We start from the raw sequence: 26,627 nt of genomic DNA, 5'->3' as shown, positions 1-26,627 counted from the left end.
GTTATATTCTTGTACATAGGGGGCAGTATTATAGTAGTTATATTCCTGTACATAGGGGGCAGTATTATAGTAGTTATGTCCCTGTACATAGGGGGCAGTATTATAGTAGTTATATTCTTGTACATAGGGGGCAGTATTATAGTAGTTATATTCTTGTACATAGGGGGCAGTATTATAGTAGTTATATTCCTGTACATAGGGGCAGTATAATAGTAGTTATATTCCTGTACATAGGGGGCAGTATTATAGTAGTTATATTCCTGTACATAGGGGGCAGTATTATAGTAGTTATATTCTTGTACATAGGGGGCAGTATTATAGTAGTTATATTCTTGTACATAGGGGGCAGTATTATAGTAGTTATATTCCTGTACATAGGGGCAGTATAATAGTAGTTATATTCCTGTACATAGGGGGCAGTATTATAGTAGTTATATTCCTGTACATAGGGGCAGTATTATAGTAGTTATATTCTTGTACATAGGGGCAGTATTATAGTAGTTATATTCTTGTACATAGGGGGCAGTATTATAGTAGTTATATTCTTGTACATAGGGGTCAGTATTATAGTAGTTATATTCCTGTACATAGGGGGCGGTATTATAGTAGTTATATTCCTGTACATAGGGGGCGGTATTATAGTAGTTATATTCCTGTACATAGGGGGCGGTATTATAGTAGTTATATTCCTGTACATAGGGGGCGGTATTATAGTAGTTATATTCCTGTACATAGGGGGCGGTATTATAGTAGTTATATTCCTGTACATAGGGGGCAGTATTATAGTAGTTATATTCTTGTACATAGGGGGCAGTATTATAGTAGTTATATTCCTGTACATAGGGGGCAGTATTATAGTAGTTATATTCCTGTACATAGGGGGCGGTATTATAGTAGTTATATTCCTGTACATAGGGGGCAGTATTATAGTAGTTATATTCTTGTACATAGGGGGCGGTATTATAGTAGTTATATTCCTGTACGTAGGGGGCGGTATTATAGTAGTTATATTCCTGTACATAGGGGGCAGTATTATAGTAGTTATATTCCTGTACATAGGGGCAGTATTATAGTAGTTATATTCTTGTACATAGGGGCAGTATTATAGTAGTTATATTCTTGTACATAGGGGGCAGTATTATAGTAGTTATATTCTTGTACATAGGGGTCAGTATTATAGTAGTTATATTCCTGTACATAGGGGGCGGTATTATAGTAGTTATATTCCTGTACATAGGGGGCGGTATTATAGTAGTTATATTCCTGTACATAGGGGGCGGTATTATAGTAGTTATATTCCTGTACATAGGGGGCGGTATTATAGTAGTTATATTCCTGTACATAGGGGGCGGTATTATAGTAGTTATATTCCTGTACATAGGGGGCAGTATTATAGTAGTTATATTCTTGTACATAGGGGGCAGTATTATAGTAGTTATATTCCTGTACATAGGGGGCAGTATTATAGTAGTTATATTCCTGTACATAGGGGGCGGTATTATAGTAGTTATATTCCTGTACATAGGGGGCAGTATTATAGTAGTTATATTCTTGTACATAGGGGGCGGTATTATAGTAGTTATATTCCTGTACGTAGGGGGCGGTATTATAGTAGTTATATTCCTGTACATAGGGGGCAGTATTATAGTAGTTATATTCCTGTACATAGGGGGCAGTATTATAGTAGTTATATTCCTGTACATAGGGGGCAGTATTATAGTAGTTATATTCCTGTACATAGGGGCAGTATTATAGTAGTTATATTCCTGTACATAGGGGGCAGTATTATAGTAGTTATATTCTTGTACATAGGGGGCAGTATTATAGTAGTTATATTCTTGTACATAGGGGGCAGTATTATAGTAGTTATATTCTTGTACATAGGGGGCGGTATTATAGTAGTTATATTCCTGTACATAGGGGGCGTTACACATCCATTAATATTTTTTTAATTTTATTTGTGTCCTTTTAGGCAGAACTTGGAAGGACTAAGCAGAGATGTTACTCTCTCCCAGGACCAGACTTCACATACGGCCAGAGCAGTTACCTCCGGGAAGGAGGAGTGGCAGAAGGTAGGTGTGAGCGCTGTCCCTGGGACCTGAGTGTAACTTTTTGTGGTATGATGTAATAGATGGCAGGAGGTGATGGGCGCTTTGCTTGTGGTGTAGACATTGGCTGTGTATGATCTGGGGACACATCATGTATAACCCCCATCCTCTCTGTGCCCAGCTATCGGTCAGTGGCGGACGGTGGAGGCGAGGGCTCATCAGAGGAAGCTGGAGAGTAACTTTGTTGCCTTGAACCGGGAAGCGGTGAAATCCGGGCTGGTCACAACGGCTGAACACCAGGCCTTCCGCAACACCCACAAGATCTGGCGTCCGGTCAATGAAGGACGGGTGAAACCTTGCAGTCCGCACCTGCCCCCAGGCACCACCTATGGCATCTGCACCAGGTAAGTGGAAGACCTCACTGCACCGTGTCACATACCGCCTTACTGGATGGGAAAAGTCTGTGTATAGCGGTATTACATCACTGCACCATGTCACATACCGCCTTACTGGATGGGAAAAGTCTGTGTATAGCGGTATTACATCACTGCACCGTGTCACATACCGCCTTACTGGATGGGAAAAGTCTGCATATAGCGGTATTACATCACTGCACCGTGTCACATGCCGCCTTACTGGATGGGAAAAGTCTGCATATAGCGGTATTACATCACTGCACCGTGTCACATACCGCCTTACTGGATGGGAAAAGTCTGTGTATAGCGGTATTACATCACTGCACCGTGTCACATACCGCCTTACTGGATAGGAAGAGTTTGCATATAGCGGTATTACATCACTGCACCATGTCACATACCGCCTTACTGGATGGGAAGAGTCTGCATATAGCGGTATTACATCACTGCACCGTGTCACATGCCGCCTTACTGGATGGGAAAAGTCTGTGTATAGCGGTATTACATCACTGCACCGTGTCACATACCGCCTTACTGGATGGGAAGAGTCTGCATATAGCGGTATTACATCACTGCACCATGTCACATACCGCCTTACTGGATGGGAAGAGTCTGCATATAGCGGTATTACATCACTGCACCGTGTCACATGCCGCCTTACTGGATGGGAAAAGTCTGCGTATAGCGGTATTACATCACTGCACTGTGTCACATACCGCCTTACTGGATGGGAAGAGTCTGCATATAGCGGTATTACATCACTGCACCATGTCACATACCGCCTTACTGGATGGGAAAAGTCTGTGTATAGCGGTATTACATCACTGCACCATGTCACATACCGCCTTACTGGATGGGAAAAGTCTGTGTATAGCGGTATTACATCACTGCACCGTGTCACATACCGCCTTACTGGATGGGAAAAGTCTGCATATAGCGGTATTACATCACTGCACCGTGTCACATGCCGCCTTACTGGATGGGAAAAGTCTGCATATAGCGGTATTACATCACTGCACCGTGTCACATACCGCCTTACTGGATGGGAAAAGTCTGTGTATAGCGGTATTACATCACTGCACCGTGTCACATACCGCCTTACTGGATAGGAAGAGTTTGCATATAGCGGTATTACATCACTGCACCATGTCACATACCGCCTTACTGGATGGGAAGAGTCTGCATATAGCGGTATTACATCACTGCACCGTGTCACATGCCGCCTTACTGGATGGGAAAAGTCTGTGTATAGCGGTATTACATCACTGCACCGTGTCACATACCGCCTTACTGGATGGGAAGAGTCTGCATATAGCGGTATTACATCACTGCACCATGTCACATACCGCCTTACTGGATGGGAAGAGTCTGCATATAGCGGTATTACATCACTGCACCGTGTCACATGCCGCCTTACTGGATGGGAAAAGTCTGCGTATAGCGGTATTACATCACTGCACTGTGTCACATACCGCCTTACTGGATGGGAAGAGTCTGCATATAGCGGTATTACATCACTGCACCATGTCACATACCGCCTTACTGGATGGGAAAAGTCTGTGTATAGCGGTATTACATCACTGCACCGTGTCACATACCATCTTACTGGATGGGAAGAGTCTGCATATAGCGGTATTACATCACTGCACCGTGTCACATACCGCCTTACTGAATGGGAAGAGTCTGTGTATAGCGGTATTACATCACTGCACCGTGTCACATACCGCCTTACTGGATGGGAAGAGTCTGCATATAGCGGTATTACATCACTGCACCATGTCACATACCGCCTTACTGGATGGGAAGAGTCTGCATATAGCGGTATTACATCACTGCACCGTGTCACATACCGCCTTACTGGATGGGAAGAGTCTGTGTATAGCGGTATTACATCACTGCACCGTGTCACATACCGCATTACTGGATGGGAAGAGTCTGTGTATAGCGGTATTACATCACTGCACCGTGTCACATACCGCCTTACTGGATGGGAAGAGTCTGTGTATAGCGGTATTACATCACTGCACCGTGTCACATACCGCCTTACTGGATGGGAAAAGTCTGTGTATAGCGGTATTACATCACTGCACCGTGTCACATACCGCCTTACTGGATGGGAAAAGTCTGCGTATAGCGGTATTACATCACTGCACCGTGTCACATAACGCCTTACTGGATGGGAAGAGTCTGTGTATAGCGGTATTACATCACTGCACCGTGTCACATACCGCCTTACTGGATGGGAAAAGTCTGCATATAGCGGTATTACATCACTGCACCGTGTCACATACCGCCTTACTGGATGGGAAGAGTCTGTGTATAGCGGTATTACATCACTGCACTGTGTCACATACCGCCTTACTGGATGGGAAAAGTCTGTGTATAGCGGTATTACATCACTGCACCGTGTCACATACCACCTTACTGGATGGGAAAAGTCTGTGTATAGCGGTATTACATCACTGCACTGTGTCACATACCGCCTTACTGGATGGGAAGAGTCTGTGTATAGCGGTATTACATCACTGCACTGTGTCACATACCGCCTTACTGGATGGGAAGAGTCTGTGTATAGCGGTATTACATCACTGCACCGTGTCACATACCGCCTTACTGGATGGGAAGAGTCTGCATATAGCGGTATTACATCACTGCACCGTGTCACATGCCGCCTTACTGGATGGGAAAAGTCTGTTGGATGGGGAGCAGTATTTGTATCACTGTTCATCCTGTTCCTCCTGGTTCATGGGATGCTTACACACACAGTGCTGACTGCTGAAGCTGGGTTACAACCCTGTGAATAGTAGTTGGTAGCAGCCAAAATCTGTTTCCCATAAACAAGTCAAAAATATCACATAAAAGATGAAAGGGCAAATGTTTGTCTTGTTTCTTTAAGAAAAGTTTAAAAAGTGTCTTGAGTTTCTATAGAGACGAGTGACCCCGGCGCTCTCCGCAGGACCCGGCGCTCGCGTTGTCCCCCATTACCGGGATAGAGATGTGCATCTCTTATCTCCTGCCGGTCCTATTACGTCTGGTGGGTATGTGGCCTCTTAAGAGCTCCGGAGGGACATCGCAGCCCCCAGGATCCTGCCCGGCAAAGTGCCCGACTCCTGCCGCTCCCCGAGTCCCCTCCGTATGATGCGCTGGGTCACGGCCCCCCTGAGCCCCCGCATTAGGACCGTTTTAGCTCTTGCTCTGCACTTTAGATAAGAGCCCATGAAGGTGGCCTCTAACTCCCGTGGGGGGGGGGGGGCGATTAGAACCAGAAATTGTCTGTTTTAACAATTTACCAGAGTTGGAACAACATTGTGGCCGAGTGCGAGCGACAAGGGGACAGGGCAAGACTTCAGGCATTCCTAAAGTCCTAGACATGGCCGCCCCGCGCCAAATATTCAGGGAGCCACTTATAAATATGGGTGGGGGGGACATACCTAGACACATAGCTGGGATATATTGGGTAGGTAGCACTCCAAGGTATTCAGTAAAAAAGCGGTGTTCTTTATTCCATGTTAGAGTACATTAAAGTACATAAGCAGCCATGTGTACTTATGTACTTTAATGTACTCTAACATGGAATAAAGAACACCGCTTTTTCACTGAATACCTTGGAGTGCTGCCTATTTTCAATTACCTACCTCTGGAGGACCTAAAGCCTGGTTCTGAGTGCCTGCACCCACCACTGCTATTTCTTTGATGCGCTGTTTTGGACTTTCCCTACATGGGATATATTGGGGATACCCAGCTTTCCCTAATAGTATTCCTTTCCAGCTGTAGTCCTGAGAAACATCTTTGGGTTTATTTATTGGGACATAATAAATGATTGGTGATCGGCCAGTGGGACCGCCTGTATGACAGCAGAAGTTCTAGCCGGTCTGGAGCATCTGGTCTGTGTTCCACAATGTGCTGAGAGGGGAGAAGCCTGGTATCTCAGAGAATCCATTGTCACTCTAGTACAGGGTATAAAATTCTTCGAATAATGCAAATTCCAGAATTCTACAATCTGAGTTTATTTTTTGCCTAATTTTAGGATGTTATAACCTCCAGATGTTTATCACGTCCTGATATGGGAAACCAGAGAATGTAATATTAGTGACTTTATATATGTCTTTGTATCTTCAGCAGCTAGATCCCCCTGTGGTTCTAATGAGCTGATCCGTGGACACCCCATGGTTAATTGGGTCATGTCATTACAAATGTGACGGGGGGGGGGGGCAGACATGGTATGCCAGCTTACGGCAGCTCTCTCCATCCATCCTGCATCCATATTACATGGTTCATATTTCAGCTGCAAATCCGACATTAATCGCCTAATTATGACGCATCTTAGAATTTAAGACATTAAGACACCCAACTTTCCCAAACACATAAATCCACAGGATAGGGGATAACCATCTGTATGCGGTGGATAAGATTGATTGTTGAGGTGCGATAAGACCTGCACTGATCCAGAATAAGTAGAGCGTGGCTGCCGTGGTCATACACAGCGCCACATTTCCACAGAGGTTGTATATGGTATTGCAGCCTATCCCCATTTACTTTAATGGAGCCGTAATCCTTTATAGCCGGGTGCCTCCTGGTTACCAAAGGGTTAACAAGCCATGCAGGACGAGGCGCGCGCTGCCGGATAAATGGGGCTCTGCAGATGCAAATTGAATGGATTTTAAAATGGTATTTAATGACAATTTTCATAGCTGCCATTAACATTAATTGCAGCCAAATGAATCCGTTCCATTACTCCGCTGTTACATGTGAACGGCGCGGCCATAAAGCTTCATCATGATCAGCGCCGCCACCGCCTGACAGCGCCGCCCCGCAAAGTGCCGCCAAAGAGGCCTTTTATGTATCCAAAGTATCCCCTGAGCCGACCCAAATCAGCATCAATCCTGCTTTATTCCTCTGTAAATGGAGGTTAAATCGTTGAAGGAGACGGCGGCGCGGACCAGGAGGAGAGCGCTAAACACCCCGTGCCCAGAGTGATGCCCACGTCACCCGCTGCAGGAGAGAGAACGGCCATAAACAAGAGGGAGAAGAAGAATGATGGCGGCTGGAGAAGGAGCCTGCCCCAAAAACTTCCAGTATATGGACGGATCCATGTAATAGTCAGAACAGATCAAGAGACCTGTCCACAGGTGTGACCATACAGACAGTTTAATGTATTGTCCCTGGAGAGATGTGTAATCAGACCTCACACTGCTGTGCTCTCTGCAGCCAGTGTTATGTATTGTCCCTGGAGAGATGTGTAATCAGACCTCACACTGCTGTGTTCTGTGCTCTCTGCAGCCAGTGTTATGTATTGTCCCTGGAGAGATGTGTAATCAGACCTCACACTGCTGTGTTCTGTGCTCTCTGCAGCCAGTGTTATGTATTGTCCCTGGAGAGATGTGTAATCAGACCTCACACAGCTGTGCTCTGTGCTCTCTGCAGCCAGTGTTATGTATTGTCCCTGGAGAGATGTGTAATCAGACCTCACACTGCTGTGTTCTGTGCTCTCTGCAGCCAGTGTTATGTATTGTCCCTGGAGAGATGTGTAATCAGACCTCATACTGCTGTGTTCTGTGCTCTCTGCAGCCAGTGTTATGTATTGTCCCTGGAGAGATGTGTAATCAGACCTCACACTGCTGTGCTCTGTGCTCTCTGCAGCCAGTGTTATGTATTGTCCCTGGAGAGATGTGTAATCAGACCTCACACTGCTATGCTCTGTGCTCTCTGCAGCCAGTGTTATGTATTATCCCTGGAGAGATGTGTAATCATACCTCACACTGCTGTGCTCTGTGCTCTCTGCAGCCAGTGTTATGTATTGTCCCTAGAGAGATGTGTAATCATCCCTCACACTGCTGTGCTCTGTGCTCTCTGCAGCCAGTGTTATCTATTGTCCCTGGAGAGATGTGTAATCAGACCTCACACTGCTGTGCTCTGTGCTCTCTGCAGCCAGTGTTATGTATTGTCCCTGGAGAGATGTGTAATCAGACCTCACACTGCTGTACTCTGTGCTCTCTGCAGCCAGTGTTATGTACTGTCCCTGGAGAGATGTGTAATCATACGTCACACTGCTGTGCTCTGTGCTCTCTGCAGCCAGTGTTATGTATTGTCCCTGGAGAGATGTGTAATCAGACCTCACACTGCTGTGCTCTGTGCTCTCTGCAGCCAGTGTTATGTACTGTCCCTGGAGAGATGTGTAATCAGACCTCACACTGCTGTGCTCTGTGCTCTCTGCAGCCAGTGTTATGTATTGTCCCTGGAGAGATGTGTAATCAGACCTCACACTGCTGTGCTCTGTGCTCTCTGCAGCCAGTGTTATTTACTGTCCTGGAGAGATGTGTAATCATACCTCACACTGCTGTGCTCTGTGCTCTCTGCAGCCAGTGTTATGTATTGTCCCTGGAGAGATGTGTAATCAGACCTCACACTGCTGTGCTCTGTGCTCTCTGCAGCCAGTGTTATGTATTGTCCCTGGAGAGATGTGTAATCAGACCTCACACTGCTGTGCTCTGTGCTCTCTGCAGCCAGTGTTATGTATTGTCCCTGGAGAGATGTGTAATCAGACCTCACACTGCTGTGCTCTGTGCTCTCTGCAGCCAGTGTTATGTATTGTTCCTGGAGAGATGTGTAATCAGACCTCACAATGCTGTGCCCTGTACTCTCTGCAGCCAGTGTTATGTACTGTCCCTGGAGAGATGTGTAATCAGACCTCACACTGCTGTGCCCTGTACTCTCTGCAGCCAGTGTTATGTATTGTCCCTGGAGAGATGTGTAATCAGACCTCACACTGCTGTGCTCTGTGCTCTCTGCAGCCAGTGTTATGTATTGTCCCTGGAGGGATGTGTAATCAGACCTCACACTGCTGTGCTCTGTGCTCTCTGCAGCCAGTGTTATGTATTGTCCCTGGAGAGATGTGTAATCATACTCTCTTAGTTTTACCTTTAAATGGACTGTGTACAGGTACACTGTCACGAACCATCAGCTGTGAGCAGCAATTGACTGATTCACTTATTCTTTTATAGGGCCCCATTTACACACACATGTCCCATCTGCTGGGAGTTGTAGTCCATCTGGCGGAGCTGCCTGTGTTCTAGAAGCTCATTATCCGCTGTCAGGGAGGAAGCAGCGTTAATAACCTCGGAGCTGTCACTCAGGATCCCGCGTCCTCACATGTCAGGAATATCTGAAGCTGTCAATCCTGTCCTGCAGATACAAGCACAAGAAGCGGGATCCGGAGTGACAGGCGTATCCGAGCCACTCACACCGCCACAGTGTGACATCATCAGGAGGCTCCGCAACAGCACATGATGGAGGTTGTAGTGCTGCAGGATAGGATTAGATATACAGCTCAGTAGACCGTATTTACACAGGATAGGATTAGATACATGGATTAGCAGGCAGTATCACACAGGATAGGATTAGATACACAGCGCAGCAGACAGTATCACACAGGAGAGGATTAGATACACAGCTCAGCAGGCAGTATCACACAGGAGAGGATTAGATACACAGCTCAGCAGGCAGTATCACACAGGTTAGGATTAGATACACTGCTCAGCAGACAGTATCACACAGGTTAGGATTAGATACACTGCTCAGCAGACAGTATCACACAGGACAGGATTAGATACACTGCTCAGCAGACTGTATCACGCAGGACAGGATTAGATACACTGCTCAGCAGACTGTATCACACAGGATAGGATTAGATACACAGCTCAGCAGGCAGTATCACACAGGATAGGATTAGATACACAGCTCAGCAGACAGTATCACACAGGATAGGATTAGATACATAGCTCAGCAGTCAGTATCACACCTGATGGGATTAGATACACTGCTCAGCAGACTGTATCACGCAGGACAGGATTAGATACACTGCTCAGCAGACTGTATCACGCAGGACAGGATTAGATACACTGCTCAGCAGACTGTATCACGCAGGAGAGGATACTGTCTGCTGAGCTGTGTATCTAATTCATCGCTGCTCCGTCCTCGTATTATCTCACTTTCTATTCATTTATGTGACTATTAGAAGACAATGATGGACGTTACTGGAATCATATCACAATCAATCGGTATCACAATGAAGTTTAGATACCGCAAACGTATCTGGGTTCACAGGGGATACACATTTCGTCGGGTTTCCCAAATATTTCCAATTTGAGCCGAATTGCCCTGGGATTTTGTCGCATGCAATCGGCGCCGGCTTTCGCGCGACAGAAATCGGGGGGTGTGGCCATCGGACAACCCAACGGATTAGGAAAAACTGCAGAATTTAAAAAGCGATTTGTGTTGCAAGATCAAGCACTTACATGCATCGGGACAAAGAAGGTGAACTCCTGCGGATCTCTGCGCAGCAGCGACACCTGCTGGACATCGGGCGCACGGACCTTAGAGAATGCCGGGAGACCCCAATCCTCGTCGGACAACGCGCCGCAGGATCGAGAATGGACCGGGTAAGTAAATGTGCCCCAATATCACTTACTATAAGCTCAGATACTGTAGCTCAGCTAAAGTATTACTTGGCATCTGATAATAGATCGCATAAGTAGCTGAGATACAGCAAATGTATCACTGACCATGTGATTAGATACTTTCTGCTAAAATGCTGTATCACACATACAAGGCTCAGATACATCCGTATCACAGAAAGCAGGATTAGATAAAGCAGTTTAGTACAATTCTTCCTCCCTAATAGATCAGATACACCGGCCCAGCAGATGGTATCACACATGATGGACTTAGATACAGAAGCTCAGCAGAAAGTATAGAAAGTATTACACATGGATTAGATACTTTGTATCATTGATGGAACGCCCCCTTCCTCAGACATGGCGTGTCCCTCGAAACATCACATTGAACATGAGGCTCATAAGACGGTTCTCTGGCGTCTGAGAGGTCGTGTCTCTGTTCGTGGATGGAGGAACGTGAGTGAAGCACATCTGTATGATGATTTCATGTGCTGATTATGTTAGATCGGTGAAATATACAAAGATACAAGTATGAATAGAAGATGACTTATGCCGTCCAAGGTTGAAACATTGTTGCAAGCCATATAGAAACAATAACGTGCAGCTACAAAGCTATTGTATGTTCTTACTGTTGCTAATGGACAATGTATGGAAGTAAAGTTGGCACGTTTTGAAAAGTTACTATTGTGGTCATTATTTGGACACTATTCATTGGATGCGTGCATTGAGGAGAGTTGGAGAATCTCCTGTCCTAGACCATTTCTAGAAAATCTAGAAGTTTTACGAAAAATTTTGCTATATGAATGGACCTCCTTGACCAGTCAGTCTCCTTGTCAGTCTCTGGATTAGCGGGATACTGGATATTACGTATACCATAGGCCAGCAGGTGCATATTCCTCCTCGGCACACCAGGGGTTATTCCAGCTCCTTTGGCGCGGTGTAGCCTCCTTTCCCTCTCCTTGTACCCTCCTCCCGCTCAGGACGTCTTGGCTGCGTCTTGCACAGGCCGCTTTGTTGTACGAGTCATAAAAAGGCCATTTTTCATCTGCGCCCCCTCCCCACTATCAGACATAGATTTATACTCTCCCTGATGCCTGTGGCATTCACAAGTGGGGAGGGGTCATGGGAGGCGCTGATGGGACAATAATGGATACGTGGAGGGGTCCCCCGGGCTTTGTCCGGCCGGGTACCCTATCCATCAGCCGGCACATCCCATGCCAAGGTCAGCACTAACGAGCCTGTGCCAGCGTCCCGGAGTCCCCCATGGGGACAGCTCCAATCAGATGCTGGAATTCTGGCTGCAGCGGCTCATCCGTACAAGGACCGGCGCGTGGAGGGGGTGCGGGGCACAAGAAGCAATCACTGCGCTCCGTCCACTTACCTACTAATATTTGTATGAAGCTGAGGGTTATATGTGACCGGTGGCTAAATCTGGCGGATACATGGCGTATCCCAACTATCCCAAAATATATATGTATGTAGTGTAGTGTACGTAGTATGCATGTAGTGAGCTCCCCCTAGTGGTGGTGTATAATCTGTATGTAGTGATCTCCCCCTAGTGGTGGTGTATAATCTGTATGTAGTGAACTCTCCCTAGTGGTGGTGTATAATCTGTATGTAGTGAACTCTCCCTAGTGGTGGTGTATAATCTGTATGTAGTGATCTCCCCCTAGTGGTGGTGTATAATCTGTATGTAGTGATCTCCTCCCTAGTGGTGGTGTATAATCTGTATGTAGTGATCTCCTCCTAGTGGTGGTGTATAATCTGTATGTAGTGAGCTCCCCCTAGTGGTGGTGTATAATCTGTATGTAGTGAGCTCCTCCTAGTGGTGGTGTATAATCTGTATGTAGTGAGCTCCCCCTAGTGGTGGTGTATAATCTGTATGTAGTGATCTCCTCCTAGTGGTGGTGTATAATCTGTATGTAGTGATCTCCCCCTAGTGGTGGTGTATAATGTGTATGTAGTGATCTCCCCCTAGTGGTGGTGTATAATCTGTATGTAGTGATCTCCCCCTAGTGGTGGTGTATAATCTGTATGTAGTGATCTCCCCCTAGTGGTGGTGTATAATGTGTATGTAGTGATCTCCCCCTAGTGGTGGTGTATAATCTGTATGTAGTGATCTCCCCCTAGTGGTGGTGTATAATCTGTATGTAGTGATCGCCCCCTAGTGGTGGTGTATAATCTGTATGTAGTGATCGCCCCCTAGTGGTGGTGTATAATCTGTATGTAGTGAGCTCCCCCTAGTGGTGGTGTATAATCTGTATGTAGTGATCTCCTCCTAGTGGTGGTGTATAATGTGTATGTAGTGATCTCCTCCTAGTGGTGGTGTATAATCTGTATGTAGTGATCTCCTCCTAGTGGTGGTGTATAATCTGTATGTAGTGATCTCCTCCTAGTGGTGGTGTATATTCTGTAAGTAGTGAGCTCCCCCTAGTGGTGGTGTATAATGTGTATGTAGTGATCTCCCCCTAGTGGTGGTGTATAATCTGTATGTAGTGATCTCCTCCTAGTGGTGGTGTATAATGTGTATGTAGTGATCTCCCCCTAGTGGTGGTGTATAATCTGTATGTAGTGATCTCCCCCTAGTGGTGGTGTATAATCTGTATGTAGTGATCTCCCCCTAGTGGTGGTGTATAATCTGTATGTAGTGAGCTCCTCCTAGTGGTGGTGTATAATCTGTATGTAGTGAGCTCCCCCTAGTGGTGGTGTATAATCTGTATGTAGTGATCTCCCCCTAGTGGTGGTGTATAATCTGTATGTAGTGATCTCCTCCTAGTGGTGGTGTATAATCTGTATGTAGTGATCTCCCCCTAGTGGTGGTGTATAATGTGTATGTAGTGATCTCCTCCTAGTGGTGGTGTATAATGTGTATGTAGTGATCTCCCCCTAGTGGTGGTGTATAATCTGTATGTAGTGATCTCCTCCTAGTGGTGGTGTATAATGTGTATGTAGTGATCTCCTCCTAGTGGTGGTGTATAATGTGTATGTAGTGATCTCCTCCTAGTGGTGGTGTATAATCTGTATGTAGTGATCTCCTCCTAGTGGTGGTGTATATTCTGTAAGTAGTGAGCTCCCCCTAGTGGTGGTGTATAATGTGTATGTAGTGAGCTCCCCCTAGTGGTGGTGTATAATCTGTATGTAGTGATCTCCCCCTAGTGGTGGTGTATAATCTGTATGTAGTGAACTCTCCCTAGTGGTGGTGTATAATCTGTATGTAGTGAACTCTCCCTAGTGGTGGTGTATAATCTGTATGTAGTGATCTCCCCCTAGTGGTGGTGTATAATCTGTATGTAGTGATCTCCTCCCTAGTGGTGGTGTATAATCTGTATGTAGTGATCTCCTCCTAGTGGTGGTGTATAATCTGTATGTAGTGAGCTCCCCCTAGTGGTGGTGTATAATCTGTATGTAGTGAGCTCCTCCTAGTGGTGGTGTATAATCTGTATGTAGTGAGCTCCCCCTAGTGGTGGTGTATAATCTGTATGTAGTGATCTCCTCCTAGTGGTGGTGTATAATCTGTATGTAGTGATCTCTCCCTAGTGGTGGTGTATAATGTGTATGTAGTGATCTCCCCCTAGTGGTGGTGTATAATCTGTATGTAGTGATCTCCCCCTAGTGGTGGTGTATAATCTGTATGTAGTGATCTCCCCCTAGTGGTGGTGTATAATGTGTATGTAGTGATCTCCCCCTAGTGGTGGTGTATAATCTGTATGTAGTGATCTCCCCCTAGTGGTGGTGTATAATCTGTATGTAGTGATCGCCCCCTAGTGGTGGTGTATAATCTGTATGTAGTGATCGCCCCCTAGTGGTGGTGTATAATCTGTATGTAGTGAGCTCCCCCTAGTGGTGGTGTATAATCTGTATGTAGTGATCTCCTCCTAGTGGTGGTGTATAATGTGTATGTAGTGATCTCCTCCTAGTGGTGGTGTATAATCTGTATGTAGTGATCTCCTCCTAGTGGTGGTGTATAATCTGTATGTAGTGATCTCCTCCTAGTGGTGGTGTATATTCTGTAAGTAGTGAGCTCCCCCTAGTGGTGGTGTATAATGTGTATGTAGTGATCTCCCCCTAGTGGTGGTGTATAATCTGTATGTAGTGATCTCCTCCTAGTGGTGGTGTATAATGTGTATGTAGTGATCTCCCCCTAGTGGTGGTGTATAATCTGTATGTAGTGATCTCCCCCTAGTGGTGGTGTATAATCTGTATGTAGTGATCTCCCCCTAGTGGTGGTGTATAATCTGTATGTAGTGAGCTCCTCCTAGTGGTGGTGTATAATCTGTATGTAGTGAGCTCCCCCTAGTGGTGGTGTATAATCTGTATGTAGTGATCTCCCCCTAGTGGTGGTGTATAATCTGTATGTAGTGATCTCCTCCTAGTGGTGGTGTATAATCTGTATGTAGTGATCTCCCCCTAGTGGTGGTGTATAATGTGTATGTAGTGATCTCCTCCTAGTGGTGGTGTATAATGTGTATGTAGTGATCTCCCCCTAGTGGTGGTGTATAATCTGTATGTAGTGATCTCCTCCTAGTGGTGGTGTATAATGTGTATGTAGTGATCTCCTCCTAGTGGTGGTGTATAATGTGTATGTAGTGATCTCCTCCTAGTGGTGGTGTATAATCTGTATGTAGTGATCTCCTCCTAGTGGTGGTGTATATTCTGTAAGTAGTGAGCTCCCCCTAGTGGTGGTGTATAATGTGTATGTAGTGAGCTCCCCCTAGTGGTGGTGTATATTCTGTATGTAGTGATCTCCCCCTAGTGGTGGTGTATAATCTGTATGTAGTGATCTCCCCCTAGTGGTGGTGTATAATCTGTATGTAGTGAGCTCCCCCTAGTGGTGGTGTATATTCTGTATGTAGTGATCTCCTCCTAGTGGTGGTGTATAATCTGTATGTAGTGAGCTCCCCCTAGTGGTGGTGTATAATCTGTATGTAGTAATCTCCTCCTAGTGGTGGTGTATAATCTGTATGTAGTGAACTCCCCCTAGTGGTGGTGTATAATCTGTATGTAGTAATCTCCCCCTAGTGGTGGTGTATAATCTGTATGTAGTGAGCTCCCCCTAGTGGTGGTGTATAATCTGTATGTAGTGAGCTCCCCCTAGTGGTGGTGTATAATCTGTATGTAGTGAGCTCCCCCTGGTGGTGGTGTATAATCTGTATGTAGTGAGCTCCCCCTGGTGGTGGTGTATAATCTGTATGTAGTGAGCTCCCCCTAGTGGTGGTGTATAATCTGTATGTAGTGATCTCCTCCTAGTGGTGGTGTATAATGTGTATGTAGTGATCTCCCCCTAGTGGTGGTGTATAATGTGTATGTAGTGATCTCCCCCTAGTGGTGGTGTATAATGTGTATGTTGTGATCTCCCCCAAGTGCTGGTGTATAATCTGTATGTAGTGATCTCCCCCTAGTGGTGGTGTATAATGTGTATGTAGTGATCTCCCCCTATTGGTGGTGTATAATGTGTATGTAGTGAGCTCCCCCTAGTGGTGGTGTATAATGTGTATGTAGTGATCTCCCCCAAGTGCTGGTGTATAATCTGTATGTAGTGATCTCCCCCTAGTGGTGGCATATAATCTGTATGTAGTGATCTCCCCCTAGTGGTGATGTATAATCTGCATGTAGTGAGCTCCCCCTAGTGGTGGTGTATAATCTGTATGTAGTGAGCTCTCCCTAGTGGTGGTGTATAATCTGTTTGTAGTGATCTCCCCCTAGTGGTGGTGTATAATGTGTATGTAGTGAGCTCCCCCTAGTGGTGGTGTATAATGTGTATGTAGTGAGCTCCCCCTAGTGGTGGTGTATAATCTGTATGTAGTGAGCCCCCCCTAGTGGTGGTGTATAATCTGTATGTAGTGATCTCCTCCTAGTGGTGGTGTATAATCTGTATGTAGTGATCTCCCCCTAGTGGTGGTGTATAATCTGTATGTAGTGAGCCTCCCCTAGTGGTGGTGTATAATCTGTATGCAGTGATCTCCCCCTAGTGGTGGTGTATAATGTGTATGTAGTGATCTCCCCCTAGTGGTGGTGTATAATGTGTATGTAGTGACCTCCCCCTAGTGGTGGTGTATAATGTGTATGTAGTGATCTCCTCCTAGTGGTGGTGTATAATCTGTATGTAGTGAGCTCCCCCTAGTGGTGGTGTATAATCTGTATGTTGTGAGCTCCCCCTAGTGGTGGAGTATAATCTGTATGTAGTGATCTCCCCCTAGTGGTGGAGTATAATCTGTATGTAGTGATCTCCTCCTAGTGGTGGTGTATAATCTGTATGTAGTGAGCTCCCCCTAGTGGTGGTGTATAATCTGTATGTAGTGATCTCCCCCTAGCGGTGGTGTATAATCTGTATGTAGTGAGCTCCCCTAGCGCTGGTGTATAATCTGTATGTAGTGATCTCCCCCTAGTGGTGGTGTATAATCTGTATGTAGTGATCTCCTCCTAGTGGTGGTGTATAATGTGTATGTAGTGATCTCCTTCTAGTGGTGGTGTATAATCTGTATGTAGTGATCTCCCCCTAGTGGTGGTGTATAATGTGTATGTAGTGATCTCCTCCTAGTGGTGATGTATAATGTGTATGTAGTGAGCTCCCCCTAGTGGTGGTGTATAATGTGTATGTAGTGTTCTCCTCCTAGTGGTGGTGTATAATGTGTATGTAGTGATCTCCCCCTAGTGGTGGTGTATAATGTGTATGTAGTGATCTCCCCCAAGTGCTGGTGTATAATCTGTATGTAGTGATCTCCCCCTAGTGGTGGCATTTAACTGTATGTAGTGATCTCCCCCTAGTGGTGATGTATAATCTGCATGTAGTGAGCTCCCCCTAGTGGTGGTGTATAATCTGTATGTAGTGATCTCTCCCTAGTGGTGGTGTATAATCTGTTTGTAGTGATCTCCCCCTAGTGGTGGTGTATAATGTGTATGTAGTGAGCTCCCCCTAGTGGTGGTGTATAATGTGTATGTAGTGAGCTCCCCCTAGTGGTGGTGTATAATGTGTATGTAGTGATCTCCTCCTAGTGGTGGTGTATAATCTGTATGTAGTGAGCTCCCCCTAGTGATGGTGTATAATCTGTATGTAGTGAGCCCCCCCTAGTGGTGGTGTATAATCTGTATGTAGTGATCTCCTCCTAGTGGTGGTGTATAATCTGTATGTAGTGATCTCCCCCTAGTGGTGGTGTATAATCTGTATGTAGTGAGCCTCCCCTAGTGGTGGTGTATAATCTGTATGCAGTGATCTCCCCCTAGTGGTGGTGTATAATGTGTATGTAGTGATCTCCCCCTAGTGGTGGTGTATAATCTGTATGTAGTGAGCCTCCCCTAGTGGTGATGTATAATGTGTATGTAGTGACCTCCCCCTAGTGGTGGTGTATAATGTGTATGTAGTGATCTCCCCCTAGTGGTGGTGTATAATGTGTATGTAGTGATCTCCCCCTAGTGGTGGTGTATAATCTGTATGTAGTGAGCCTCCCCTAGTGGTGATGTATAATGTGTATGTAGTGACCTCCCCCTAGTGGTGGTGTATAATGTGTATGTAGTGATCTCCTCCTAGTGGTGGTGTATAATCTGTATGTAGTGAGCTCCCCCTAGTGGTGGTGTATAATCTGTATGTTGTGAGCTCCCCCTAGTGGTGGAGTATAATCTGTATGTAGTGATCTCCCCCTAGTGGTGGAGTATAATCTGTATGTAGTGATCTCCTCCTAGTGGTGGTGTATAATCTGTATGTAGTGAGCTCCCCCTAGTGGTGGTGTATAATCTGTATGTAGTGATCTCCCCCTAGCGGTGGTGTATAATCTGTATGTAGTGAGCTCCCCCTAGCGGTGGTGTATAATCTGTATGTAGTGATCTCCCCCTAGTGGTGGTGTATAATCTGTATGTAGTGAGCTCCCCCTAGTGGTGATGTATAATGTGTATGTAGTGAGCTCCCCCTAGTGGTGGTGTATAATATGTATGTAGTGATCTCCCCCTAGTGGTGGTGTATAATCTGTATGTAGTGATCTCCTCCTAGTGGTGGTGTATAATCTGTATGTAGTGATCTCCCCCTAGTGGTGGTGTATAATGTGTATGTAGTGATCTCCCCCTAGTGGTGGTGTATAATCTGTATGTAGTGAGCCTCCCCTAGTGGTGATGTATAATGTGTATGTAGTGACCTCCCCCTAGTGGTGGTGTATAATGTGTATGTAGTGATCTCCTCCTAGTGGTGGTGTATAATCTGTATGTAGTGAGCTCCCCCTAGTGGTGGTGTATAATCTGTATGTTGTGAGCTCCCCCTAGTGGTGGAGTATAATCTGTATGTAGTGATCTCCCCCTAGTGGTGGAGTATAATCTGTATGTAGTGATCTCCTCCTAGTGGTGGTGTATAATCTGTATGTAGTGAGCTCCCCCTAGTGGTGGTGTATAATCTGTATGTAGTGATCTCCCCCTAGCGGTGGTGTATAATCTGTATGTAGTGAGCTCCCCCTAGCGGTGGTGTATAATCTGTATGTAGTGATCTCCCCCTAGTGGTGGTGTATAATCTGTATGTAGTGAGCTCCCCCTAGTGGTGATGTATAATGTGTATGTAGTGAGCTCCCCCTAGTGGTGGTGTATAATATGTATGTAGTGATCTCCCCCTAGTGGTGGTGTATAATCTGTATGTAATGATCTCCCCCTAGTGGTGGTGTATAATCTGTATGTAGTGAGCTCCCCCTAGTGGTGGCTGTGGATATGCAGAATGTGATCATGTATTTTTGTCAGTGTCTTCTAAACATCCTTTGCAGAATCTCCCCGTCTGGTCATAGATGAGCCCTGTCTGCTGTCTTACATTGGGGTACCTAATGGAGGCACGTTCCACCTTGGCACCCATCATTCCTCATTTCTTACTTTTTAGTGGTCCAGGCGTCAATAACAGGTAACAGAGGGTCCTCAGACTTTGTGGTGTCATTGCAGAGACCCCTGAGCCGGACATCAGTGGCTATTATGGATAGGAAGAGAGAGCATTAATCTTTAGAGCTGCGCTCACATCTATACCTGATCCGTCGCTCACATATGTAGATACGTCCCCCTCCCCGCGGCCGCCATGTCTTGTACTCATTTAGGTAGGACACTAATTGCCGGCAGCGCGGGGAAGGTCTGGATAAATTGGCGCTGACCTTTCTATCCAGATTTTGCATCGGAACTAAACTCGTCTCCTCCACCGTCATTAAGCTTCTTTATGCAGGAACAATTAACTAAAAACAACCCTCAGAGCGCCGCTCGCCCCATGAAAGCCCAGTGGCCTCGTTACTAATTAGCAGCAGGAGCCGCGGTGAATACGGATAAGCGCTCCTCTTATTTTCCGCGGCTCAGTGTTTGTTGTGGCCAAGAGGGAACAATTATAGGATGGGGCAGAGCGGTATTACAGGTGGCTACTGCCGCCCTCACCTGAGCTGTAATCACAAGACTTCCTGCTGTGACACAGGAACGAAGCATCAGCTGTGCGCAGGAACAGCTGTCTCCATTGTTCCGGGGGGTGATTGGAGGGGGCACGCTTCCGGATGGAGTATTCTGGACATGTGGATGCTACATATCCTTATTATTTACCTCTAGCTCAGTACGGAGTCTGGCCAGCATCTAGGGGAGCGGTAGGGCCCCCATTTACTAGGCCCAAGAGCCACCGGATATAACTCTGGTTTTAGCTACGTATGGCGGTAGTATCTGGGATGTGTAGTGAACTATTACTTGGTCTCTTCACCAAAAATATGAACCACAAACACTTTGGCCGCGTTATGTACATTGTATTACCTGGTTACTATATGGCAGTAATATATGGACTGTATGTGCCAGTTTAATCTTATACCTGGGCTGTATATAGAAGTTTTATTTTGCCACTATATAACATTATTATATAGGATCCATAAAGGAATATTGATTTGGGGGCGTCATATGGCTGTATTACCTTCTCCCTACATGTCTGTTTTATGTGGGTTGTATGAAGCGGTCGAGTGAGCTCTATTACAGATTATTATTTGGACCCAATGGGGCTCATTTACTAAGGGTCACGGATCGCACTTTTGTCGGTATTTAATAAGTGTCTGCACTGGGATTGTGTCGCATGCGATCGAATTTTGGCGCAGCTGCGCTTGGTCTCCATGCGGCACAATTTGGGGGGGCGTGCCATCGGACAATCCGAGTGATTCAGACTGAGCGCGAGATTTAACTTTCAAATTGTGTCTCAAGACAATGCACTTACATGCACCAGGAAGAAGAAGGTGAACTCCGGGGACCTGAGTGAGGAAGCGACACATGCAGGATATCAGGCGCAGGATCTTAGTGACTCCCCGCACAGCGCATTATACACGGACAATGCACTTACATGCACCAGGAAGAAGAAGGTGAACTCCAGGGACCTGAGCGGGGAAGCAACACATGCAGGATATCGGGCCCACGATCTTAGTGACTCCCCGCACAGCGCATTATACACGGACAATGCACTTACATGCACCAGGAAGAAGGTGAACTCCGGGGACCTGAGCGGGGAGCAACACATGCAGGATATCGGGCCCACGATCTTAGTGACTCCCCGCACAGCGCATTATACACTGACAATGCACTTACATGCACCAGGAAGAAGAAGGTGAACTCCAGGGACCTGAGCGGGGAAGCAACACATGCAGGATATCGGGCCCACGATCTTAGTGACTCCCCGCACAGCGCATTATACACGGACAATGCACTTACATGCACCAGGAAGAAGGTGAACTCCGGGGACCTGAGCGGGGAGCAACACATGCAGGATATCGGGCCCACGATCTTAGTGACTCCCCGCACAGCGCATTATACACGGACAATGCACTTACATGCACCAGGAAGAAGAAGGTGAACTCCGGGGACCTGAGTGAGGAAGCGACACATGCAGGATATCAGGCGCAGGATCTTAGTGACTCCCCGCACAGCACATTATACACGGACAATGCACTTACATGCACCAGGAAGAAGAAGGTGAACTCCAGGGACCTGAGCGGGGAAGCAACACATGCAGGATATCGGGCCCACGATCTTAGTGACTCCCCGCACAGCGCATTATACACGGACAATGCACTTACATGCACCAGGAAGAAGGTGAACTCCGGGGACCTGAGCGGGGAGCAACACATGCAGGATATCGGGACCACGATCTTAGTGACTCCCCGCACAGCGCATTATACACTGACAATGCACTTACATGCACCAGGAAGAAGAAGGTGAACTCCAGGGACCTGAGCGGGGAAGCAACACATGCAGGATATCGGGCCCACGATCTTAGTGACTCCCCGCACAGCGCATTATACACGGACAATGCACTTACATGCACCAGGAAGAAGGTGAACTCCGGGGACCTGAGCGGGGAGCAACACATGCAGGATATCGGGCCCACGATCTTAGTGACTCCCCGCACAGCGCATTATACACGGACAATGCACTTACATGCACCAGGAAGAAGAAGGTGACCTCCGGGGACCTGAGCGGGGAAGCGACACATGCAGGATATCGGGCGCAGGATCTTAGTGACTCCCCGCACAGCGCATTATACACGGACAATGCACTTACATGCACCAGGAAGAAGAAGGTGACCTCCGGGGACCTGAGCGGGGAAGCGACACATGCAGGATATCAGGCGCAGGATCTTAGTGACTCCCCGCACAGCGCGTTATACACGGACAATGCACTTACATGCACCAGGAAGAAGAAGGTGAACTCCGGGGACCTGAGCGGGGAAATGACACATGCAGGATATCAGGCGCAGGATCTTAGTGACTCCCCGCACAGCGCATTATACACGGACAATGCACTTACATGCACCAGGAAGAAGAAGGTGAACTCCAGGGACCTGAGCGGGGAAGTGACACATGCAGGATATCGGGGCAGGATCTTAGTGACTCCCTGCACAGCGCATTATACATGGACAATGCACTTATATGCACCAGGAAGAAGGTGAACTCCGGGGACCTGAGCGGGGAAGCGACACATGCAGGATATCGGAAACACGATCTTAGTGACTCCCCGCACAGCGCATTATACACGGACAATGCACTTTCTGTGACCTCGAGTGGATGGGTAAGAAATTGTGCCCCAATATGGCCTTGTTTTATCTGGCACTATATGGCAGCATTATATTGGCCGAAAATATCAGAACCTATCGCAGATGGCAGGAGCCTCCTGTACTTTGGCTTCTTTGCACCCGCATTCCTCACGTATCGGAAATTTGTACCAAAAAAGGGGAAAAACCCCTAAATTCTCATCCGTCCAGCTGTATTTGTAACGCTGTAACTTTGTGGGTTGTGTCCTGATAATCCGGGGATACACATATTATATATATATAGATATATAATAACAAAATGTCTGTCTGCCGCGGAGTCTTATCAGGAGCTAAATCGGTGCCGCCATGAGCCGCCGCGCGCTGCAGAGGCCTCAGCGCTGTCATTGATTTCCTCGCAAGAAAAAAATTGCCTCTGGCTACTGAACCGAATTAGTAGTCACTGATGACCAATTATTTCTGCCCACAGTGAGCGGAGAGGCAGACTAAAAATCCAGTTTGTCAGACCCAAGGCTCGCGGCTCACACACCTTTCAAGGCGCCTTGTATCTGCCCTCCCTCCCGCGCCTCTGATGACTCCTCGCCTCGCCGCAACTTTTCCTGTTAGGTTTTTTTTTTTTTTTGTATTTTTTTTTTTTTTATCTGAAAGTTTTAATGAGCTGGCGGATATGATGATGACCTGCCATAAATGGCGCCCTTCTATCCTCGGCGGAGCTTTATTTGGCAAGGAAGGCGAGCTAACACACAAATCCGAAGTGTCAGCTTTCATACAGCCGCGTGCAGCCCCTCGTAAGGAAGGTGTCAGTTTTATGCTTTCTCGGATTAGAATTTTCCGCTTTATGGCAGCCCCCCCGACGACTGATGCCTTCCCGCGAGTTCCAGATGGATGGCGTCCGATGATCCGGCTTTTATGTTACTAGTAACTGGCTTAACCTTCTCACTGCGGCCGGGGGAGCTGGCCACGGAGGGGTTAACCCTTCCTCCTGTCTCATTGTCCTGGGGGGGCATGCAAATTAGCCTGCAAGTGTTAAGCGGGCAGGACCAAATTGCTAAATTGGACCCGCCTCTAAAATTTAATTTAATTATTGATTTGTTTTCATGGCTGTAGGTTTCTGATCGTAATAAAGGTTCATACTTTTGTATCAGCCAATGGAGCAGAGCAGAGATGATCTGCAAGAATATGTAAATTGCAAGTGCACTGGGGGCGGGCACTATTTGTCAGAGCAAACCATGTTTCTAGAGGAGAACCGTATTATTTGTGGCGTTTTTTGGGCACAGAGATTGGGTTTCTAACTTTGCGGCCACAAATCAAGGAAGTTGTGCAAAGGCCAACCTCTGTTAAATGGATATGCAAATTAGTTTAGAAGTGCGCTGGGGGCGGGGACTTTGGCAGATTTTCCAGCTGTGATGTAGGAAGTGGCTGAAAATATAAATAAAGGCTTTAAGGGGATGAAACACCTGCAGCAGTCCCTAGTCCCGCCTCCAGTGCACGTCCAGATTTGCATATCCATTCCAAGCTGCTCCTTTCTCCTTCCTCCGTCTCCTGTAGCTGCTCATCTCTCCATCTCCTGTAGCTGCTCCTCTATCCTTTCTCCATCTCCTGTAGCTGCTCCTCTCTCCTTTCTCCATCTCCTGTAGCTACTCCTCTCTCCTTCCTCTGTCTCCCGTAGCTACTCCTCTCTCCTTCCTCCGTCTCCTGTAGCTGCTCATCTCTCCATCTCCTGTAGCTGCTCCTCTATCCTTTCTCCATCTCCTGTAGCTGCTCCTCTCTCCTTTCTCCATCTCCTGTAGCTACTCCTCTCTCCTTCCTCTGTCTCCTGTAGCTACTCCTCTCTCCTTCCTCTGTCTCCTGTAGCTGCTCCTCTCTCCTTCCTCTGTCTCCTGTAGCTGCTCCTTTCTCCTTTCTCCATCTCCTGTAGCTGCTCCTCTCTCCTTTCTCCATCTCCTGTAGCTGCTCCTCTCTCCTTTCTCCATCTCCTGTAGCTACTCCTCTCTCCTTTCTCCATCTCCTGTAGCTGCTCCTCTCTCCTTCCTCTGTCTCCTGTAGCTGCTCCTCTCTCCTTCCTCTGTCTCCTGTAGCTGCTCCTCTCTCCTTCCTCTGTCTCCTGTAGCTGCTCCTCTCTCCTTCCTCTGTCTCCTGTAGCTGCTCCTCTCTCCTTTCTCCGTCTCCTGTAGCTGCTCCTCTCTCCTTCCTCTGTCTCCTGTAGCTGCTCCTCTCTCCTTCCTCTGTCTCCTGTAGCTGCTCCTCTCTCCTTCCTCTGTCTCCTGTAGCTGCTCCTCTCTCCTTCCTCTGTCTCCTGTAGCTGCTCCTCTCTCCTTCCTCTGTCTCCTGTAGCTGCTCCTCTCTCCTTCCTCTGTCTCCTGTAGCTGCTCCTTTCTCCTTTCTCCGTCTCCTGTAGCTGCTCCTCTCTCCTTTCTCCATCTCCTGTAGCTGCTCCTCTCTCCTTTCTCCATCTCCTGTAGCTGCTCCTCTCTCCTTCCTCTGTCTCCTGTAGCTGCTCCTCTCTCCTTCCTCTGTCTCCTGTAGCTGCTCCTCTCTCCTTCCTCTGTCTATTGTAGCTGCTCCTCTCTCCTTTCTCCATCTTCTGTAGCTGCTCCTCTCCTTCCTCTGTCTCCTGTAGCTGCTCCTCTCTCCTTTCTCCATCTCCTGTAGCTGCTCCTCTCTCCTTCCTCTGTCTCCTGTAGCTGCTCCTCTCTCCTTTCTCTGTCTCCTGTAGCTGCTCCTCTCTCCTTTCTCCGTCTCCTGTAGCTGCTCCTCTCTCCTTCCTCTGTCTCCTGTAGCTGCTCCTCTCTCCTTTCTCCGTCTCCTGTAGCTGCTCCTCTCTCCTTTCTCCGTCTCCTGTAGCTGCTCCTCTCTCCTTTCTCCGTCTCCTGTAGATGCTCCTCTCTCCTTTCTCCGTCTCCTGTAGCTGCTCCTCTCTCTCCTTTCTCCGTCTCCTGTAGCTGCTCCTCTCTCTCCTTTCTCCGTCTCCTGTAGCTGCTCCTCTCTCCTTTCTCCGTCTCCTGTAGCTGCTCCTCTCTCCTTTCTCCTGTAGCTGCTCCTCTCTCCTTTCTCCGCCTCCTGTAGATGCTCCTCTCTCCTTTCTCCATCTCCTGTAGCTGCTCCTCTCTCCTTTCTCCATCTCCTGTAGCTGCTCATCTCTCCTTCCTCCGTCTCCTGTAGCTGCTCCTCTCTCTCCTTTCTCCGTCTCCTGTAGCTGCTCCTCTCTCCTTTCTCCGTCTCCTGTAGATGCTCCTCTCTCCTTTCTCCGTCTCCTGTAGCTGCTCCTCTCTCCTTTCTCCGTCTCCTGTAGCTGCTCCTCTCTCCTTTCTCCTGTAGCTGCTCCTGTCTCCTTTCTCCGTCTCTTGTAGCTGCTCCTCTCTCCTTTCTCCGTCTTCTGTAGCTGCTCCTCTCTCCTTTCTCCGTCTCCTGTAGCTGCTCCTCTCTCCTTTCTCCGTCTCCTGTAGCTGATCCTCTCTCCTTTCTCCGTCTCCTGTAGCTGCTCCTCTCTCCTTTCTCCGTCTCCTGTAGCTGCTCCTCTCTCCTTTCTCCGTCTCCTGTAGCTGCTCCTCTCTCCTTTCTCCGTCTCCTGTAGCTGCTCCTCTCTCCTTTCTCCGTCTCCTTTAGCTGCTCCTCTCTCCTTTCTCCATCTCCTGTAGCTACTCCTCTCTCCTTTCTCCTGTAGCTGCTCCTCTCTCCTTTCTCCGTCTCCTGTAGCTGCTCC

The 26,627-nt window shown here is 47.3% G+C and overlaps 1 protein-coding gene across 1 annotated transcript in view; it reads left to right on the top strand.

Annotated features, from left to right (window-relative positions):
* The window catches only part of CFAP77 (cilia and flagella associated protein 77), a 94,316-nt gene that overhangs the window by 51,100 nt on the left and 16,589 nt on the right, over nt 1-26,627 (top strand). Inside the window, exons 2-3 of the mRNA XM_072125559.1 lie at nt 1,973-2,072; nt 2,230-2,452. Of these exons, the coding sequence (XP_071981660.1) occupies nt 1,973-2,072; nt 2,230-2,452 (323 nt within the window). The remainder of the gene's footprint in view (nt 1-1,972; nt 2,073-2,229; nt 2,453-26,627) is intronic.

Source organism: Engystomops pustulosus, chromosome 9 (genome assembly GCF_040894005.1).
Source record: "Engystomops pustulosus chromosome 9, aEngPut4.maternal, whole genome shotgun sequence".
NCBI classification, from domain to species: domain Eukaryota; kingdom Metazoa; phylum Chordata; class Amphibia; order Anura; family Leptodactylidae; genus Engystomops; species Engystomops pustulosus.
The sequence above is the reverse complement of the archived record's forward strand: the minus strand, read 5'-3'. Positions and strand labels throughout refer to the sequence as shown.